The 18,177-nt window shown below is 54.2% G+C and overlaps 1 protein-coding gene across 2 annotated transcripts in view; it reads right to left on the bottom strand.

The window, feature by feature from the left end:
* The window catches only part of NKD1 (NKD inhibitor of WNT signaling pathway 1), an 83,401-nt gene extending 69,492 nt beyond the window's left edge, over positions 1-13,909 (bottom strand). The window contains exons 1-3 of one of the 2 annotated variants that reach the window (XM_058709572.1): positions 13,701-13,909; positions 13,543-13,575; positions 12,690-12,823 (exon numbers count right to left, since the gene is read on the bottom strand). In XM_058709572.1, the coding sequence (XP_058565555.1) occupies positions 12,690-12,823; positions 13,543-13,575; positions 13,701-13,725 (192 nt within the window). In that variant the 5' untranslated portion in view covers positions 13,726-13,909. Of the gene's footprint in view, positions 1-10,237; positions 10,358-12,689; positions 12,824-13,542; positions 13,576-13,700 lie in introns of those variants that run through there. The other variant, XM_058709573.1, reaches the window with a different exon arrangement.
* Between the last annotated feature and the right edge of the window lie 4,268 nt (positions 13,910-18,177).

Raw genomic sequence — 18,177 nt, 5'->3', positions numbered from 1 at the left:
CAGCTGCCCTTCCTACAGGGTCCAGCCAGGACAGGTGTCGGCCAATACAGAGAGGCTTGGATTCAGAGAGCCTCCAGGGGGAGGGAGACCCAAGTTCTCCGCATCTCAGACTGCACTCGGGAGTTCTGATGCAGATGGTCCTCGACTGTGCCCTGCGCCCTTCCCAACCCCACATCCCCCCCTCCCCCCACCATCTTCCCTCTCCACCCTCTCCAGCAAAGCTTCTCCACAGAGTTCCCGCACATGTGATCCGTTTCTCATCTCTCATTCTCTTCTAAAATGTATTGGCTTTTTGAAAAATACAAAAGTAGCCCATGCTCATTGGACCAAAAAAAAAAATCAAACAATGTAGAAACGTATAACGTGAAAAGTGAAATTCCTTCTCTCCTCACCACCCCCCACCACCCCAATCCTTAGGGAAGCAGCCTTTGGCACTGTATCCTTCCAGATCCTTCTCTGTACACCTGTAAACAGACAGACACAGGCCTGAATAGATTTTTGCATCCCGCAAAAACAGGACCCCGTTATACTTATGTTTTGCTCTTGCTTTGCTCATTCAGGAGCCTTTCAGGGCTTCCTTCCCGTCAGCCCACTGCCCACCCTAACTCACCCTGGTTTTACCACTTGCAGAGAAATCCGTGACCCAGCTACCCCATTGTCTGTTGTTAGCCTGTCTCCTGGTGATGGATACCTGAGTCATTACACATTTTTCACTCTTGCAAATAACGCAGCCCAGGATGTTCTCACGAGTATGTGCTCGGCTCACGTGCAAGGCTTCCCCAGTCCCCTCATGACCCAGGCCTGTCCTGCCTCTGCTGTCATTCTGCCAAGACAAACTCCCGCCACACCCGGCTGTGAGCAGCAGGTTCCTAAGTCCAATGGACACCTTGAAGTCCTTTTTCCTCCTCAGCCACTGGGCAGTTTCTCTCCAGAAGACACATCCTCTCTGCAAGACTACCTTCGTGGCCCCCAAGAAATCCCACCTCCCAGTATTTTTGCCCCTTCTCCTAAACCTGGGCTAAACCCATGACCTGCTTTAACAAGGAGAACGTGGGGTCACCAGTTCCGGGCCCAAACCTTCAGAAGGCCTGGCAGTTCCCACTTCTGCACTCCCGGGAAGGCCGCCACCATGTAGGGAGGCAGATTACCCTGGGACCGCCATACTCTGAGGGAGCCCAAGCTAACCACGTGGTGAGGCCACGTGGAAGGGAGCTAAGGCCCCGGACATATGACCCAAGTGGAATTCTTGGCCCCTTGCTGCCTGAGCCACCCCAACTATGCCACGTGGAGCCACAGACAAGCTGCCCCTGCCTGGTCCATCCCAAAGTGCATAATGTTAAGCAAATCGTACAACACAGTACTCTGTCCAGACCCTAAAGATTCAGCCACGTGTTCTTGCAGGATGCAGCTGCTGCTCAGAGGTTGGTTTCTCAGGAGGAGGACGTGGGGGCCCGCACAGGACGCCTCGTTCTCTTCATGCCCTAAGCAAAGGGAGTAGGTGGGCAAGAGAGCACCCCTGGCAATCCTGGGAGAATCTGTTGTGACCAGAAAGTCAGCAAACCGAAAGACCCTGAAGCTGAGACAGAAAACTTTGGTGCAGAGAGGTTAGGGAACTTGCCCAAGGTCACACAGCTAGTAAGAAGCTGACCTAGGGTATCCAGGCTCAGAATCTGTACCAGCGACCAAACATCAGTGTCTTCTAACACCTCAACCCACAGTAAGAATTACATTTTAGAATGGGCCTCCCTATGTATGGATTTGAGTATAGATGTGTATGTAGATATACACAGACCTAGATTGACCTAGCTATCCATCTATTATCAATAGACATGAATATCCACGCCTACAAACTAAACACAAAGTTACACAAAGCAGTATTCCCTCTCACTTTGGTCATTGTTCTCTCTTGTTTTTATTCTTTTTTTTTTTTTTTTTTTTTTAATGCTGGTCACTAAATTGATTTCATGAGCCACGAAGGGGATTATCACATATAGCTTAAGGGGGGAAAAAAATCTCCTCTATAATGATTTAAGGCAGTTCTAAAACCAGATTAACCTGAATTTGAATCTTGCTGGAGCAAGATTCCACTTCCACATCGAGTGACTTTGGGCAAGGAGGGAGACTCCTTTCGAGCCTCAGTTTTTCCAGCAGTAAAATGGGGACGATCCCAGTACCTGCCTTACAATGGCGCTGTGAGAACTGAGTGGTAAGAACAGCGCCTGGCTCAGGGCCTGACCTACAGCAGATGGTTCAGCATGGGGTGCAGAATATACTGAGCACTTAGTAGCCCCATTGAGGCTACAGCCACAGAACACTGAAAACGAAGGCACGTGCCAAGACCAACCGAGGCACCAGGCTCTTCGGAATTTCCAGGGCAAAGGAACAAGAAGGGAGTCCCCAGTGCCCACTGAAAAGGCAACTTCATTCCTGGTCTGTAGTTTTCTTACATCCTCTTTTTGCTTTTGAAGTCGCTCTAGATCACTGGGGGGGGGGGGGAGGGAGAAGGGTAAAATAACAGAGTTTAGGTCAAAAACTGCCCTGTAACCGGGCTCCCTCGAGAAGCCAGGTGTAGACTGGCCGTGGCATCCCTCAGCAGCACCCCCAGACCCACTCAGGGTTGCTGCTGGAAGCCAAAGCCTCTGTGTGAGGGGCCTGCCAGCATGCGTGGCCTTCTGGAATTAGAAAAACATCCTTGGGCCTGAGTCCACTTGGGAGGCTCCGGTCTTCCCCAGCCCTTACCTGTGGCCTGAAGGTAACAGGGGCCCTTTATGCTCTACCCCAGCCTCTCCAGGGCCCCAGAGCAGTACTCAAGGCCAGGGGCCCCGGGCAGCACACAGCAGGCCAGCCAATCAGCTCCAGAGGCTTCCCCCCTACCTCCCATCCAGCCAGAAAGGCGAGATCAACAAAAAAACAAAATCAGGGCGCCTGGGTGGCTCAGTCGGTTAAGCGTCCGACTCTTGGTTTCGGCTCAGGTCACGATCTCACGGTTTGTGAGTTCGAGCCCCACACTGGGCTCCGTGCTGACAGTGCAGAGCCTGCTTGGGAGTCTCTCTCTCTCTCCCTCTCACGCTATACCCCTCCCCCGCTCCTTATTGGCCCACCACGGCCTGCTCTTTTCCGCACCACGTGCAGCACACATGCGGGCGATCAACAGCAAGCGACACCGGAAAGCTGTAAGAGAAGAGACACCTGCTTTCCTCTCCCTGATTTGCCAAGAGGAACTAACTCATCTCGCTCTTAGAACAACTCCATGAGCTAGGAGCCAGGACTCTCCCCATCCCACGGATGTGAAAACTGAGGACCAGAGACGAGCCACCCGGCTAGGGAGACACGCAGCTAGGACTTGGACCCAGAGAGTCTGATTCCGAAAGTCACACCTCCGACACCTATTCTGCGCACATGCCGGGCCTCAGCACAAAGGGGCCCGAACCGGACGGCGGGTCTAACGGAGGTCAGGAGAACCAAAGCAAGCTTGAAATATGGACTAGAGCTGTCCACCAAGCGGCCCAAACCACATCTCTCTGTGCTCACCCCCTCCTGCTCCTCCCAGAGCGTTCGGCCAAACTGAAACATACTGTCCCCGACTCCCCAGCACCCAGCCTTCGCTTGGGCTGCACTCTCTGCTCGGACGCAGCCCGAATCCAGCTTTGCATGGCTGGACCCAAGACTTCCACTTGCTGAGCCCACCTCTCTCCTGTACCATACGGGGGAACAACACGTGCAAAAGCTGCATGTAAAGCCTAAGACCTGTGCGTATACGCTATCACCAGGAACACACTTGTACCCCACGGACGTCTCATCTCACAGGCCAGGGCGCAACAGGCCAAGTCTAGCTGCCCGGGCCCGCCCAAAGAAACTATTTTCTAAAAACGGTATTCGGTTGATGATCATCTCTTTAAATCAGAATGATTTCACATAAAAAGCCGGACAGCTGGAGGGCACCTGGGTGGCTCGGTCGGTTAAGCACCCGACTCTTGACTTCAGCTCAGGTCGCGATCTCACGGTTCCTGAGTCAGAGCCCCACATCAGGCTCCGTGCTGACAGCGCAGCGCCTGTTTGGGATTCTCTCCCTCCCTCTCTCTCTGCCTCTCCCCTGCTTACGCTAGCTCTCCCTCTCTCTCTCTCTCTCTCTCAAAATAGATAAATAAACTTTAAAAAAAAAAAAAGCCCAGATGGCTGGATTCTCTTCATGATCAGAAGGCAGGGCCAGGGCCACATTCCCACACCTTGGTCAGCAGGCTGGAGCTGAGGGGTGCTGCCCCCTTGAGACAAGATGGGTGCCCCCAGGGGCCACCAGCCCCCACCCCTCCCGCTGGTCTCCACCCAGCCTGCTGCGCTCATTAATATGACTTCTCTTCCCTTTTGAACTCTGACCCCTGCCCTCTGAAATCCTTCAGAGCCCTCCTCACATGCCACCTCCTTCAAAAAGTCCTCCCCAAATCTCCAAAGCCCGGTGCCTCTTGACGGCCTTATAACTTGTACTGAGCACTTACTTACGTGCCAGGCAGTTAGAACCATTTTGCAGTTTGAGTCCCCACAAAAGCACCCTGCCTGGAGTTGATTCGTCTATTGCTATCCCCACCCCCGTCCATTCCCTGCCCTCCTCGACGCTGCTCTGTGCCCGCAGGAAGCCGACCCCCTTCGACCAGTTTGCTGAAGCGTCCTGCTCTCCTACTCCTGGTCCTCCAGCTGCTGGTGGCCTCCTCAAGGGCCCCCTGGATATCCTCTGAGAACCAAGTGTCATGCCTGAACCAATGCAGACATTCCAGAATCTCTCACTGAGCCCAGAAGATACAGTCACTTGACTCCTCTTTATCCTCCACGGTATTTTTACAACCGAGAACCGGTCTCCACGTTCCTTCTTCCCCTGCATGAGCACTCCCCCACTTCTGTCCCGCTGGCCCCTCACTTAGGGCCCGCCACTTGCCTCCCCTCTAGACAAGGACTGAGGTCCATAACGTGGTTGAGAAGGCCCCCGGGCCCAGAAGGTGATCCCTCCTCAGCCAAATGAACCGCGACCAGCATCTCAAATGAACTGCCCTCTAGACTCCAAGGCTTTCTCGCTCGCTGCTGGCCCATCTAGCAGACATTCTTAAACTATTACACGGCCCTTCCCCTTGCCTTGCTCTCCACCACCCCTTCCTCGATTCACCTCTGGGCCTAAATCACAGCTCCTCCAAGGCCACCTCTTACCCAAGGCCAGTTGGCGCTCCCTGCTCCGGACTCTCAGAGCCCCCAGAGTGTCCTCCAACACTCCGCTAACATTGTCTCCATTGTGCAGTATCCACCTTCCCAAACTATGAACCCATCTTACATGGGTACCGATGCAAAATCCAGAGGAAAATATCAGCAGGTGCAATGCAGCAACATTTTAAAACAATAATGTCTCATGACGAAGAAAGATGGAGTTTAGGAATGCAAAGGAAGTTGAACACGAGGAAGTCTAGTGATGTAAATCACGCATCTGAATCATCTATCACATCAGCAAAGGATGAGAACGCCCCAAGAGCACTTGACAAAGTTCAATCATTATTCCCGGTTTCAAAAATATTAGCAAGCCAGGAGTTAAAGAAAGCTTTCTGAACTCGATACGCAGCAAACAGTTATTAAATAGTAAAGGGGATTCTAACCAATGCAATAAGATAAGAAAAACGGACGGGAGGCAAAGATGAACGTTTGGTTCCGCTAAACTCGAGGTTAGGTGAGGCGGGAACCGTGCCTTATGCTTCCTAGTTTCCACGACATCGTAAGCACACTCGAACACCTAGCGAATGAACGGCCACCCAGATTCACTCTGATCCCGAATCCATGTTCTCAAAGCACCCATTGCTCCTCCTGTGAGGTACGTATCACAACTTCAATTGTGTCATTTGTTTTTAAAACTATTTTCCTTTTCCTACTAGAGTATATACAGTCTGTGAACCAAGCACCAGCTCTCCTGGCAGAGCAAATGTATACCTGGCCTAAAATAGGTACTCAACATCTAAGGCATAGATGCAGGACCAACTTGAATAAAATGCATTCATAGTTGCTAAATAATAATAAATAATTTTATCCTACTTCTCAGCTGGAAAACCTGAGGCCTGAAGGAGGGAGGGGAGGCCACACCACTGCGAAGCCCCCTCCCACCACCCCCCAGGACCCCTGGGTCCCCTGAAAGGCAGCAGCCACACACGAGGCCACGCACACAGGGCGCCACCCACGTGGCTCCACACGTATGGAAAGTGAAGCCCAGACCAATTCCTTGGAGCCCTCTAAACAAACTCACACCCGGGGCACGCCCGGGTAGGCAGAGCCGCCTTTCTGGGGCCAGGGATGACCCAAGGAGGGACCTGAGCTTTTCCTCGCAAAGCCCTGTGACTGCTGCCCACATGGATAAAGGGCCCCCTCTGCTTCCCCGCGAAGTTATCAAAGAATTACTTATGTCTCTGGAAGTGCTTGTTTGGAAAAGGTTCTCCACCCCACCTGGGCTTGGCAGGAGGGGGCAGCATCATCAGGCCTGCCCTTTGGGGAGTGATCAGGCTTTTCCTCCAGCCCCTGAAGGCTCTCGGCCATTCTTCATGCGGAGAGTCTGAAGCCAGCCCTAAAGAGGCAGGCAGCCTCCCAGGATAAACGGAGCCCGGTGACATCAAAGATTCCAGATTAAACAACTGAGGCCTTCAGCTCTCTCTGGCGTTTCTTCCAGGATATTCTGGGCTCCTGCCTCAGTTCTCCCTCAGATGGAATGGCAGATATTTTGTTTGTGAGAGTCTGAATTTTTTCCTACCTCGGGGAGAGGGGGAGAGGAGGAGAGGGCGGAGGAGTGGGGAGGGGAGGGGGAGAGAGAGAGCGAGAGGAAGAGAAAGAATGTCTGTCAGAGACAAGAGCCACAAAAAGAACATGTGTGAGTGAAAAAGAAAAGGGAAGTCAGGGAGGCAGCCGGAAGCGCCTACTTTGGAATCCAACAAGCGACCTAAAAATTCCAAAAGTTTCTAAATCGAAGCACACTGGGAACTCACAGCCAGCAAGTGAGACTATAAGCACCCCCCAAGCTAGTACTTGTGAGGGAGTGGGGGGTGCCTGGCTCACCAGAGGTAGCAGATCTCTTCTTAGCCAGGGCACTGGCCCCTTGACCACAGGGTTCCTTGGCACTCCCTTTCCTCAGACACATCTGGTAAACCAAGGCAAGGGAGCCTCTACCCTCAGGCACAGGCTCACAACCATTCTCTGGGATTGGCTTGTCCCTGGCTCTTGTCCCCTAGCCCGTGGGGTGCCTCTCTCTGCCTTGAGCAGCCAATCCAATCCCACCCCTCAGGTCCCCTCTATCCCCCCACAACTGGGCTTCTGGCCCTACAGGCGCCCCTCCTCTCCCCTCAGGGTAGCAGGGGCAATGAATCCATCCAAACAGCTGGAGTAAAGCCCCCAAGTCCCCACGTCCATGACGATCCACATTAATCACATCTAAGGGGCAAGCTAATGGCTGGCAGGGGGCACACTGACTACCCACCGGGTTCCACCCCACATACCTGTCCAGGGGGGCAGGTGGCTCAAACATGCCAAGAGCCACTCACGCACAGGGCTCTTCAGAAAGACTGAGCACCGGGAGAGATCTGTAGTCCCCACAGGCTGCGAGCCCCTTGGGGTCCACCATCCCAACCCAAACACCACCCAGTTCTCAGGGACAATAGCAAGCCCGGGGCCTCGGTCGGCTACTCCTTGCGCGAAAACCAACCTGCCGCTCTCACACCCTCTTCCTCACGGCCTTTCTGGTCTCTGCTCGAATGTCACTCACACAGCTTCTCCCAAGGCCTGCTGCCTGTTAATTTGGCTGTTTATGTGTGGATTCTTTTTGTCTCCTCTCTTAGACTAGAAGCCACAGGAGGACAGGTGCCACATCTCTTTTCTGTGCCACTATGTCCTCAATGCCTGGTACAGCTAGGGAGTTAATAATAACAATTCATTATTAATCATAATTAATAGCTGACGTCCTGAAGGAGGGGCTCTTCCTGAATTCAAGGAAACAGAACACGCACCGGCCTGGCCCAGGGGAACTTTCTTCTCAAAGAAGAAGAGTTTTGAAGGCAGGATGAGACGCTCCTCGAAGTCTCCCAGAGACCACATCACAGAGATTCGTTTAAGCCTTCAGAGTATGACGCCCTCACCCACCCCCGGCACCACCCTGAGGGACCCAAGCCCTACTGGAAACCAGAAGCCCCCCCCCCCAGCACCCTGCCCAGTTCAAACTTCCCCAGTCTCTCCTCCCTGCTCCCCAGGGGTAAAGAAAGCTGCCAGGTGGGGCTCTGAAGTCCCGGGTGCCACGGACAGAGGAGACCCTCCATGGAGAACCCAAAGATGCCAGCAAGTGGAGGCCCAGAGGCCTCCACCAGCCTCAAAGCAAATCATCTTTTAATTCTGAAACACCAAATATTTAATTTATGCTTTACCTCAAATGTCAAGTGTACCTCCCGGCACATAGCTTTGAAACCACGTAAGGAGGCCTAACGCTTTCCATATGGTGAAGACATGGGGCCTTTTAATTGTGCCAACTGGTATCATTCAAGGGTAATTCCCCTGGAATCCGGCAACTCGGGCAGCAGCTGGGCCAGGAGCCAGCCTCCAACCCCATCACCCATCCGCACACGTCCCCGCGGGCTCCAGCCCGGCCTGCACCCTCCCAATCGTCCCCCAATATCAAAATGCGCTAGGTGCCCCCTACTCAAATTACCAGCCCTCCTGGCAGCCACCTTCGATCCAGAGGCAGGCCGACCGGCACCACGGCTCTCAGCCGGTTTCTTCAGGCAGTTTTGCCATAAAAGAACAAAAGGGCCAAATGGGGGCGGGTGGGGGCAGGTGGGGAGGGGACCGCCTTAAATCTGGTCATCCATGCTCACGTATGCTCTCGCATGTACACGCCGCGGGAGCAGATTCTGCTTTTCCAGGTGTTTTCCTATCAGGCTCTCTGGGTCCATTAAGCTGTTCCATCCACCTACCGAGCTTTTTTACTTCGCTCATGATATTATATTACATTTTCCAGACCCAGTAGTTCCAATTGGTTCTCTTTCGTAACTGCCTGTTGTAGAAGGATGTAGAAGGATGTTTCACTATCCTTCTTTATCTCTTTGAGGTTATGCTTATGTAAATTTCTAATTGGTTAGCACATTGTTGTCTGGCATATAAACTGTTCACTTTGTTGTTCTTCGCTCGTACCGTGGACACCTCCCATTTCTCATCGCTTTTCTCCTCTGAGCTCCAGTTTCCTTGAAGTTTGTCATGTCCCCCCGGAAAGAGCGGAAGCCCCGGCCCTAGCCTGTGTCCCTCCAAGTGCTTCTATACGGTATGGCCGGGCAGGGGAGGTGGGAAACCTCTGGATTTGTAATCTGGGCTCCCGTCCCCACCCCCACCGGTGCCTCAGCAAACCTCCCGGTACCTTCTCTCCCTTTTGAGCTCTTTGAGGAGTCATCTGCCATAACCCTGCCAGGGATGGGAATGTTATTATACCCATTTTGCAGATGAGCTTAGGTAAAATGGCTTATACAAGGTGACCAGCTCTGGTGGCAGAGCCTGACCTCATTTATTTTTGTATTCGGAAGGTCAGGCTTAGGTTGGTGCCAGCGAGGTCATCCTCTCACATCCCAGGACCTTGCATGCAACCGGGACCCACCCTGAACATTTACTAAGCTACTCAGACCCGGTCAGGGAGGAAGACGGCAAGCAGGGGCCCCTTCCGCCTGCCCCACAGCCTGCCTCTTCCCAAAGTACTCAGCAGCGGGTCAGCATGCCATCTCTCTGGACATGAAGTGTAGCGCCCTCGGGGCAGATGGTCCAGCACAGGGCTTTACCACACGTGGCCTCTGTGGTCTAGACAGTGCTCCAGAAAGGGAGAAAGACAGAGTTCACACAAGCTGGCTGGCAACTTTATAGGGTTATAAGGAGGAGTAAGATAATGTAAGCAAAGTACTTGACATACACATAGCACTTAATAAATAGTTCTCATCGCAATAATAATAATGCTACTTGGATGAACCACTAATATGTTTCCAGCCACTCTGGTGAAAGGCCACGTGAAGGAGTGAAGACAGAGGCCACCACGAAGCTGGGCCTGGAGCTGGCGGGGGGACCTCTGACAGCCCCTGGAATCCAGCAGACTCTGGAGCCCACACCCTACCTCCCGCTGAGCTAATGGAAGAACCCTTTCTGTGCCACTGGGAATCATGGGAGTTAAACTGGACAGAAGGTTGCTCACTGCTGTCTTACTTACCATTTCTCGGTGTTTCCCAAACTCTGAGCATCCTGTTTCCGCACTCACGACTTTGACCACTTGTACTTAATATTTTTCCCGGAATCAACTTTCACCGCTCTCTTTCAATTTAGCTTCATCCTAAGCGATAATATCCGTGAAATCGGGGGTTTGATGTCCTAGTTACTACCTTTCCTGGGAAAAGCAGCGCTTCGCTATTAAGATAACAAACATTCCTCGAGGCACCACCTGAAATCATTGCACAGGCCCCCACCATGCAGGCCTACACGTTTGGGCTTACCCTGACCTCTCCCAGGGTGGGCTCCCCAGCCCCCGCTCTGCAGATGCGGTGGCTGGGCCAGGGACTGGTAGGAACGCAGGTGTCTGGACCCTAGTCACCAAGCATAACTCCCAAAGAAGCAGAGGCTTCCTCCCCTTAATATCCTGGATGGCGGGGCCCACCCTCCGCCACCACTAACATATGTCACGCTGATGGCTCTGTGTCTCACATCTTCAAAAGTGCTTTGAACAAACATTAATGACCCCTCAGTGTTTCTCTGAGAGAGGGGGGCGAGGAAGGGAGGGGGCAAGCACCACCCCCACGCTGTCCTCAGCTGGGGGAAGAAACCAGGCAACAAAATTCCGTGACTTCACCAAAGCCACAGACTTAAGCTGGGGCCCCCTCCCCACCCTCCCTCATTTCCCCCAATGGCAACTTTTACTGGCTCACATTCCTCTTGCTGGGAACACTACTATTTAATTAAAAACGACAGACTTTTGTTTTCCTCTCCTTCCTTCCTCCTCCCTCCCATCCTCCAGGACTGGATGCCAAGGAGACCCACCAAAAACATGCGGGTAACATTTGTTATGGCTTTGAAGATAAAAGTCAATTGAAGTAAGCCCTCGCTGTATTTCAAGTTTCCCCTAAAGCATGGAGCAAGCTGCCTGGCAGTTGAGGAAAGGAAAAAAAAAAAAAGGTGGGGGGGGGGGGGGACTGCAAATAAATGTCATTCTGCAGGAATACTTTGTAAAAATAAACAGGCTGAAAAAACCCAAAACTTGATTAATGGAAATCCACTCAGTTGGCCTCTGTCTTGAGCTACAAATGCATTTGTTCATAGGGCTAAATCGGATCATTTTCACTGGGCTTTAAATAAGTAAGTAGATCAAAAACTATAAACGCTGGGGGAAGAAAGGGAAGTTTGTGGCTCTGTTTCTCAAGGGCCCCAACCGCAGTGCCCCCCACCCACCAAGTTTTGACCTTTCCTAGGGGAGAGCAGCTCCAATTCCAGCCCAGCCAACAGATGAAGAAAAATGGTGAAGAGAAAGCCCCCAGCTAAAGCGAGCCACCAGAGGAGGAGGCGGGGGCTTCTCCCAGACCCAGAGGTTACTTCATACATGCACAAGAGTCGACTTTATCCACAGGCTCACCTCCCAACACCGGCCCCCTGCGACGGGGCTGCTGCAAAGAGCCCAGGTGCCACCGCCCGGAAACACACACACACACACACACACACACACACACACGCACCTCCAAAGACTCCCCAGGCCCCTCCCTAGCCCATGGACGAGACCAAAGAACTAACCAGACCTGAGACTCAGTCTGTTCCCCCTCTAAGTTAAAAAAAAAAAAAAAAAAAAAAAAATTAAATGTCACATCAAAAAGTTGATTGATCCTTTGATCCTTGGCTTGCTCGAGTTCCACGCAGACCATCTGAAAGCCCCGTGCAGAGTTCCAGAGCTCACAGGACATCTGTGAACACCAGTCCCAGGCCAGGAGCTGGGGCCTGACTCACTCGCTCCCCTGTCATGTCTACTGCTCCCCCAGGAACAACTCCAGCCTCGGGGACCTACTGGGGCAAGGCCCGGGCTGCAGTGGAATGAGACCCTCTCTCTCCCTGTGGGCCAAATGACGGGGTCTCAGTGCCCCCCAAACCTACCTACCAGGTCTCAGTGCCCCCCAAACTCTGCTACCCAGATCACAGCCCTTTCTACTGGGGTTCCTGGGCAGATGGTACTGATGAACGCCACAGACACTTGGAACACATTTGGAGGCCACCACAGTCCTGCCCTCCACCCAGACACCCCTCCTTCATGCCTTCCCTGTCTTATTAGCCACCCCCCTCCAGATCCACCTTTGAATGCTGGCGCAGAAACAAGGTAAGAAGTCAGAGCAGGCCCCCAAGTCCCTCCAGCGCAGACAAGATCCCCCACAGACTGGACCTGTACCACCTCGTCACCTAGGACCTTCCCCCCAAACAGCCCTCTTTCCCCAGCTGGGCAGGAGACTGCGTCACCTGTGCCACCTCTAAGGTTCCCCAAGACATGGGGGTACAGGGTCATGTTAGGGGGGCAGGGGCAGCTGAGAAGGGGCTTCTGGGCTTAAGCTGTGCCAAGAGGGTGCTAAAAGTTGGGGTGGGTGGGTAAGGAGGCCCGTCTCTGAGGTTGAAAGGAGGGTAGGAGGGGATCGTACCCGGGTTCCTCTGCCAACGGTGCCCGCCGCCCGCAGCTGTCTGGGCCCAGAACTGCCGCCGGGGCAGCGCTGCCTCCCGATCCACTCCTCGATGCCTTTCCGAGCCCAGGCGGCGCTCACGGCGAAGCTGTCACCTGGGGCGGGGAAGACACGAAGCCCCCTGAGTCTGGCCCCTGGACGAAAAGTTACCCGAGAGAGCAGGGCGAGTGGGCGCGGCAGAGGCAGCGGGGGCCAGGAGGGAGTTGAGAGGCGGGACACAATCCGAGAAACGGACGCAGGTAATCAGGAGAAAGGGGTCCAGCGAAGCCCCAGGAGCAGGGACCTAACGGGGTGCGCGAAGGGGGAGCAGCACCCCGGAGGAAGGGTCTGAGGATCAGAAGAGCGAGCGCCGGAGGCCGCGACTGCGGAGGAGGCGGGTGAGGATCAGAAGATGGGTGCAATAAGCACGGGATGAGGGGAAGAGGGAAACGGAGGGTGAGGAGAGGGAAGCAGCGCGCGCAAGAGCCCAGATCTCGGGGGAAGGGGCTGAGGGCCGGAAAGAGAGGGGGCAGAATCTTGGGGGAAGGGGCTTAGGAGTCTGAAGAGGGGGCGCAGGGAGCGCGGAGGGCGCGGACGGCGAGAGGAGGGCTTGGGGGTCAGAAGAGAGAGCACAGGACGGAGAGGAGCGGGTGGATGGAACAGAAAAGGGGGGGGGGCCAAGAAGGCTGCTCCCGGAGCGGGTCTGTGGAACTGGTGGCCGGAGTAAGGGGTGGGGGTGGCCCTGGTAATAAGATCCCGCGAGCTAGGCCATTCCGCCGCGGTCCGCGGTGCTTCCCCGTCCATCCCCCCCGGTCGGTGCCCCGCGCGCCCCTACCTTCCGGGCTCTCCCTGCGCTTGCACACGGCGGCTGCAGGCACATCGCGCGCGGCGGCGGCGGCGGGAGCCGGAAAGAAAGGAGAGGCAGAGAGTTAGCAATCGCGGGGGCGAGGACGGCCGGGGCCAGGGGGCCGGCGCGCGGGCGGGGACACTGACCCGGCTTGGAGTGAAGTTTCCCCATGCTGGGGGCGCGGCGGGCGGGGGCGTCCCTAAGCCATGCGCCCGGTCCGCGGGGCCGGCGGCTCGCCGCGCCTCGCCTCGCTCTCCTCCTGGAGAAACCCCGAGCCGAGCGGAGCCCGAGGCGGCGCCGGGACGCGCTCTTGCCGCCGTCGCCGCGGCCCGACTGACGCCCGGGCGCGCCGAGCCCCCAGCCCGCCGCCGCGGCCCGCACCTCCCCGCGCGCCCATTGGCCGGGCGCGGCGCATCAAAGGCGAGGCGGGCCGCGGAGGGGGCGGGCGGGGGACGGGCGGGGGGCGGGCGGGGGGCGGGGCTGCGGGGCAGGGCGGGGCCAGGCGCCGCCGGGCGGACACAGCGCCCCCCTCCAGGCTGCGGTCTTCAGCCCCGCGCGGGGAGCTGGAGGGCCGTGGGGGCCGGGGGACCAGGGGGCGAGGGGGCGAGGAGGTCGGGACCCGGGACCCGAGAAGCGAGGACTCGGGACCGGAGTAGGGGGCGGGCCTCTGGCCAGCAGGCGTATTGGGACGGACACCCTCTTGGGTCCTGCCTTCTCCAGAACCACCTCTCCACTAACAGTACTGCGCCTTCCCTCCGTTCTATTTTTCCTGGAGGAGAGCAGGGCAGGACTCGGCGGCTCCAATTTACGGGTGCTGAAACTGAGGTCGGAAAAGGAGACGCTGCTGGGGCGCTAAGGGTCTGCTGCGAGCCTGCTTCGCGGCCCCTTCCCAGTCTTCCCACGACCTGACTTTTGCAGAAAGGATTCGCTTATTACCCATGTCTCCCCCTCCCTCCGCCCCTCTGTAAGTTTTGATTTGGGAGTCCAAGAGGAGCCCCACCGCGCCTGAGCCTACTGTGAGCCCGGCCCACTCCTGGCGGCTACAAGTGTCCGAAAGCCACGAGTTGCCAGCCAATCACTCGGATGTCTCATACCGGTGCCCGTGGGTGCCCTCCTGGGGTCGAGGCGCGCTGCCAGCTGCGCGGCCCGGAAGGGGGTAACCGCTGGGCCTTTGATCTTCCTTGGTTTCCGCTCCCCGCTGCAGTTCGCCAGACCCATGGGCTTGTTTGTTTTGTCTGGGGAAGTTTCTGCAGAGGGGAGGGAGACATCAAGGGGTTCCACCCCACCTTTGTGGCTTTCAGGGAGAATGGCTGCTCTACTGGGGACACGGTGGGCCTGTCAAGTTGGGCCTGGTACCCGTCAGCCTGGGCATGGGGAAAGAAAACCCTGTGCGAAGAGTGAGAAGACCAGCTCTGCCCCCGGAACTGAGTTCTCTGCGTGAGCCTCAGTTTTCAGGTCTGTAAAATGGAGGCTCAAGTCTGCCCTTTTTGCCAATTCCTTAGAGCGGCATTGCCCAAGAAAGATAATGTGAGCAACATGTGTAAAGCTAAATTTTCTAGTAGCCGCATTTTTTTTAAGTAAAAAGAAACAGGGATTAAGAGTAGCGCATTATCGCGAAGAGCACTGAGTTACGTGTAGAATTATTGACTCCTATGTACACCTGAAACTAATATAGCACTGTATGTTAATTATACTAGAAGAAAAAATTAAAATAAAAGTAATTTTTAAAAATTTTTTTAATGTTTATTTATTTTTGACAGAGAGAGAGACAGAGCATGAGCAGATGAGGGGCAGAGAGAGAGGGAGACACAGAATCGGAAGCAGGCTCCAGGCTCTGAGCGGTCAGCACAGAGCCCGACCCGGGGCTCGAACTCACAGACCGTGAGATCATGACCTGAGCCGAAGTCGGACGCTCAACCGACTGGGCCACCCAGGCGCCCCTAAATTTTTATTTTTGACAGAGAGAGACAGAATGCAAGCAAGGGAGGGGCAGAGAGAGAGGGAGACACAGAATCTAAAGCAGGCTCCAGGCTCTGAGCTATCAGCACAGAGCCCTACACGGGCCTTGAACTCAGGAACCCTGAGATCATGACCTGGGCCGAAGTTGGCCACTTAACCAACTAAGCCACCCAGGTGCCCCTAAAAAAATTTTTTTTATGTTTATTTATTTTTGAGAGAGAGGGAGTGTGTGAGAGAGCATGAGCAGGGGGAGGCGGAAAGAGAGGGAGACAGAATCTGAAGCAGGCTCCAGGCTCCCAGCTGTCAGCACAGAGCCCCATCGCAGGGGTTCGAACTCACAAACCTGGAGATCATGACTTGAGCTGAAGTGCGGTGCTTAACTGACTGAGCCACCCAAGTGACCCAAAAGTAAAATTTTTTAGAAGCTTGCAAGAACACTAAAAGAAAAAATATATAGGCCATATTACTCATCAACACAGAAGAAAGCAAAAAGAAACATGAGATTAATAATATATTTTATTTAACCCAATATACCAAAAATATTATAATTTCAACATATAATGAGATATTTTACATTCCTTCTTTTGCGCTAATTGCTTGAAATCTGGTGTGTATTTTACACTTACAGCGCATCCCCTCCCAGACTAGCCACATTGCAAGAGATCAATGGCCACGTGTGGCTGGTGGCTACTGCATTGGGCGTCATACCCCCAGAGCATCTACATGTCACAAAAGGACATTGGGAACGGCATGGGCCTCCAGAGTCATAAATTTCTTCACCCACCAATGTCTTACTTCTATCCTCCAAATCCGTCCTCTTTGGTGAAAATGAAGGCTCGTCTTATAAGCAGGTACATTAATGCTGTTAGCAGGCTGGTTTCATTTGAGGAGTCCTGGGACTCCCCAAAGTAATGTTTTTGCCATTTTATGTTGCACTTCTTTACCCAGGACCTACCATATGCCAGCCATCATCCTGAGTCAGGCATAGCCCCCAGAACCACAACTGTCTGATGCAGGCTTGTCCTTGCTTTAAAAAGAAAGGAAACCATTAGGCTCAGAGAGGTGAAGTCACTTGTCCAAGGTCACACAGCTAGCCGGTGGCCTGGTGAGGACTGAACCGAAGCCTGTAGATTCCATTGGCCGGGCTGTTTTCTCTATACGAGCCTGCCCCAACACAGTCTAAGCCTCACCTTCATTAGAGAGAGTCCCCCATCTGGAAACCCATTCTGATGGTGTAGCAGCTCTGTGACAAACAAACCCTGTTTTAGGCACTTACGATCCATCACGGAACAAAACAATCCCCAGCTCCCACTCTACCGAGAGGAAGTGAGACAAGAAACAATAAACTTAACAAACGGGAATATAGTGCATGCACTAAGTCAGAAGGTGACATGCCAGCTATGCAGCGGCTCTCCACTGAGGGCAATTTGCCCCCCACGGGACATTTGCCAGGACACCTAGCAAACAGAGAGTCGCCACTAAACATCCAACGATGCACAGGACAGCCCCCACAACAAAAAGTTATCCAGCCCCAAGTGTCAATATTGCCGAAGTGAGGACTCCCCCGACCCACCCAGCAATAGGCAAGTGAAAAAGCGGAGCAGGAGAAGGGGAGTCAGGAGCAGGAGGGAGGTGGGGGTTTTGAGGGTCTGATTCAGAGCAGGAGCCCTCCTGGGAACCCCCTCCAGAGGAAACGGAATTCTACTGGGGTCGCTCTTGGTCTCTCTCATCGCCACCCCCCACCGGTGCCAGGGTGCATCTAAATCAAAGCAAAAGTCTGCGCGTTCTTTCTCACAGTGCTCAAAAAGTTGGTTACTTCCTTAAACCGGTCATGGCTTTCTTCTTTCATGAGAAAAAAGTATCCCCTGTTCCCCTTGGGAATTTCTTTTTACAGTTCAAAAAGAGATAAAAGCAAGAACTAAAACTCCACAGTTACCAGTTTGAGTCTTGGGGGAAGTAAATCCCAAATGTCCAGCCCAGACACAAAGGCCCCCCTCCACCTTCAGCCTGGCCCTTCCCAGCCGGGCAGGCGCCGGGGACCTGGCTGCCATTGGAATCGTGACACCACCACCCCCACCAACCTGGCCCCGGGGCGAGAAACCAGAGAGGTGGGCCATGCGCTGAAATCTTAGCCTGTCCAGGACTCCGAGGAGGGGCTCCCCGGGGGGCCACGGACCCACCGTCCACCTAGGGTGGCTATATGGCCTCTGCTGGCTCCCCGCCCCACGACTCACTGTCTTTTTATGTGTTTTAATAATTTATCTGGCCCACTTCTTGGGCTGAATACTTACAGTGACACATCTTTTTCTTTGAAGATTTCCCATCCTTTGGGGGAGGAGAATGAGAAAGGATGGGAAGGAAGAGATAAGAGAGAGAGATTATAACAGAAACGGGTTTCATGGGGCTTGAGATTTAGCAAGGCTGATTTAGGTGAAATCTGTTAGATGTCGAGCTGGGAGGTTTTGTTTTTTTTTTTTTTCCTTTTAAAAACCACATCACCCTGGTGGGTCACCCCCACGCTTGTCCCCAGGTTAAAGCACTGGCTCCCTTCAAATGCCACCTCCTAGAAGTAGCCCTCCTTGACTTCCCAACCTGAAGAGCTCTGAATAGCCAAGGTCCCCTCCCTTGCCTCTCGGTTTGGCACTCGTTATTTTTTTAATGATG

This window comes from Neofelis nebulosa, chromosome 17, assembly GCF_028018385.1.
Source record: "Neofelis nebulosa isolate mNeoNeb1 chromosome 17, mNeoNeb1.pri, whole genome shotgun sequence".
Taxonomy (NCBI): domain Eukaryota; kingdom Metazoa; phylum Chordata; class Mammalia; order Carnivora; family Felidae; genus Neofelis; species Neofelis nebulosa.
The sequence above is the reverse complement of the archived record's forward strand: the minus strand, read 5'-3'. Positions and strand labels throughout refer to the sequence as shown.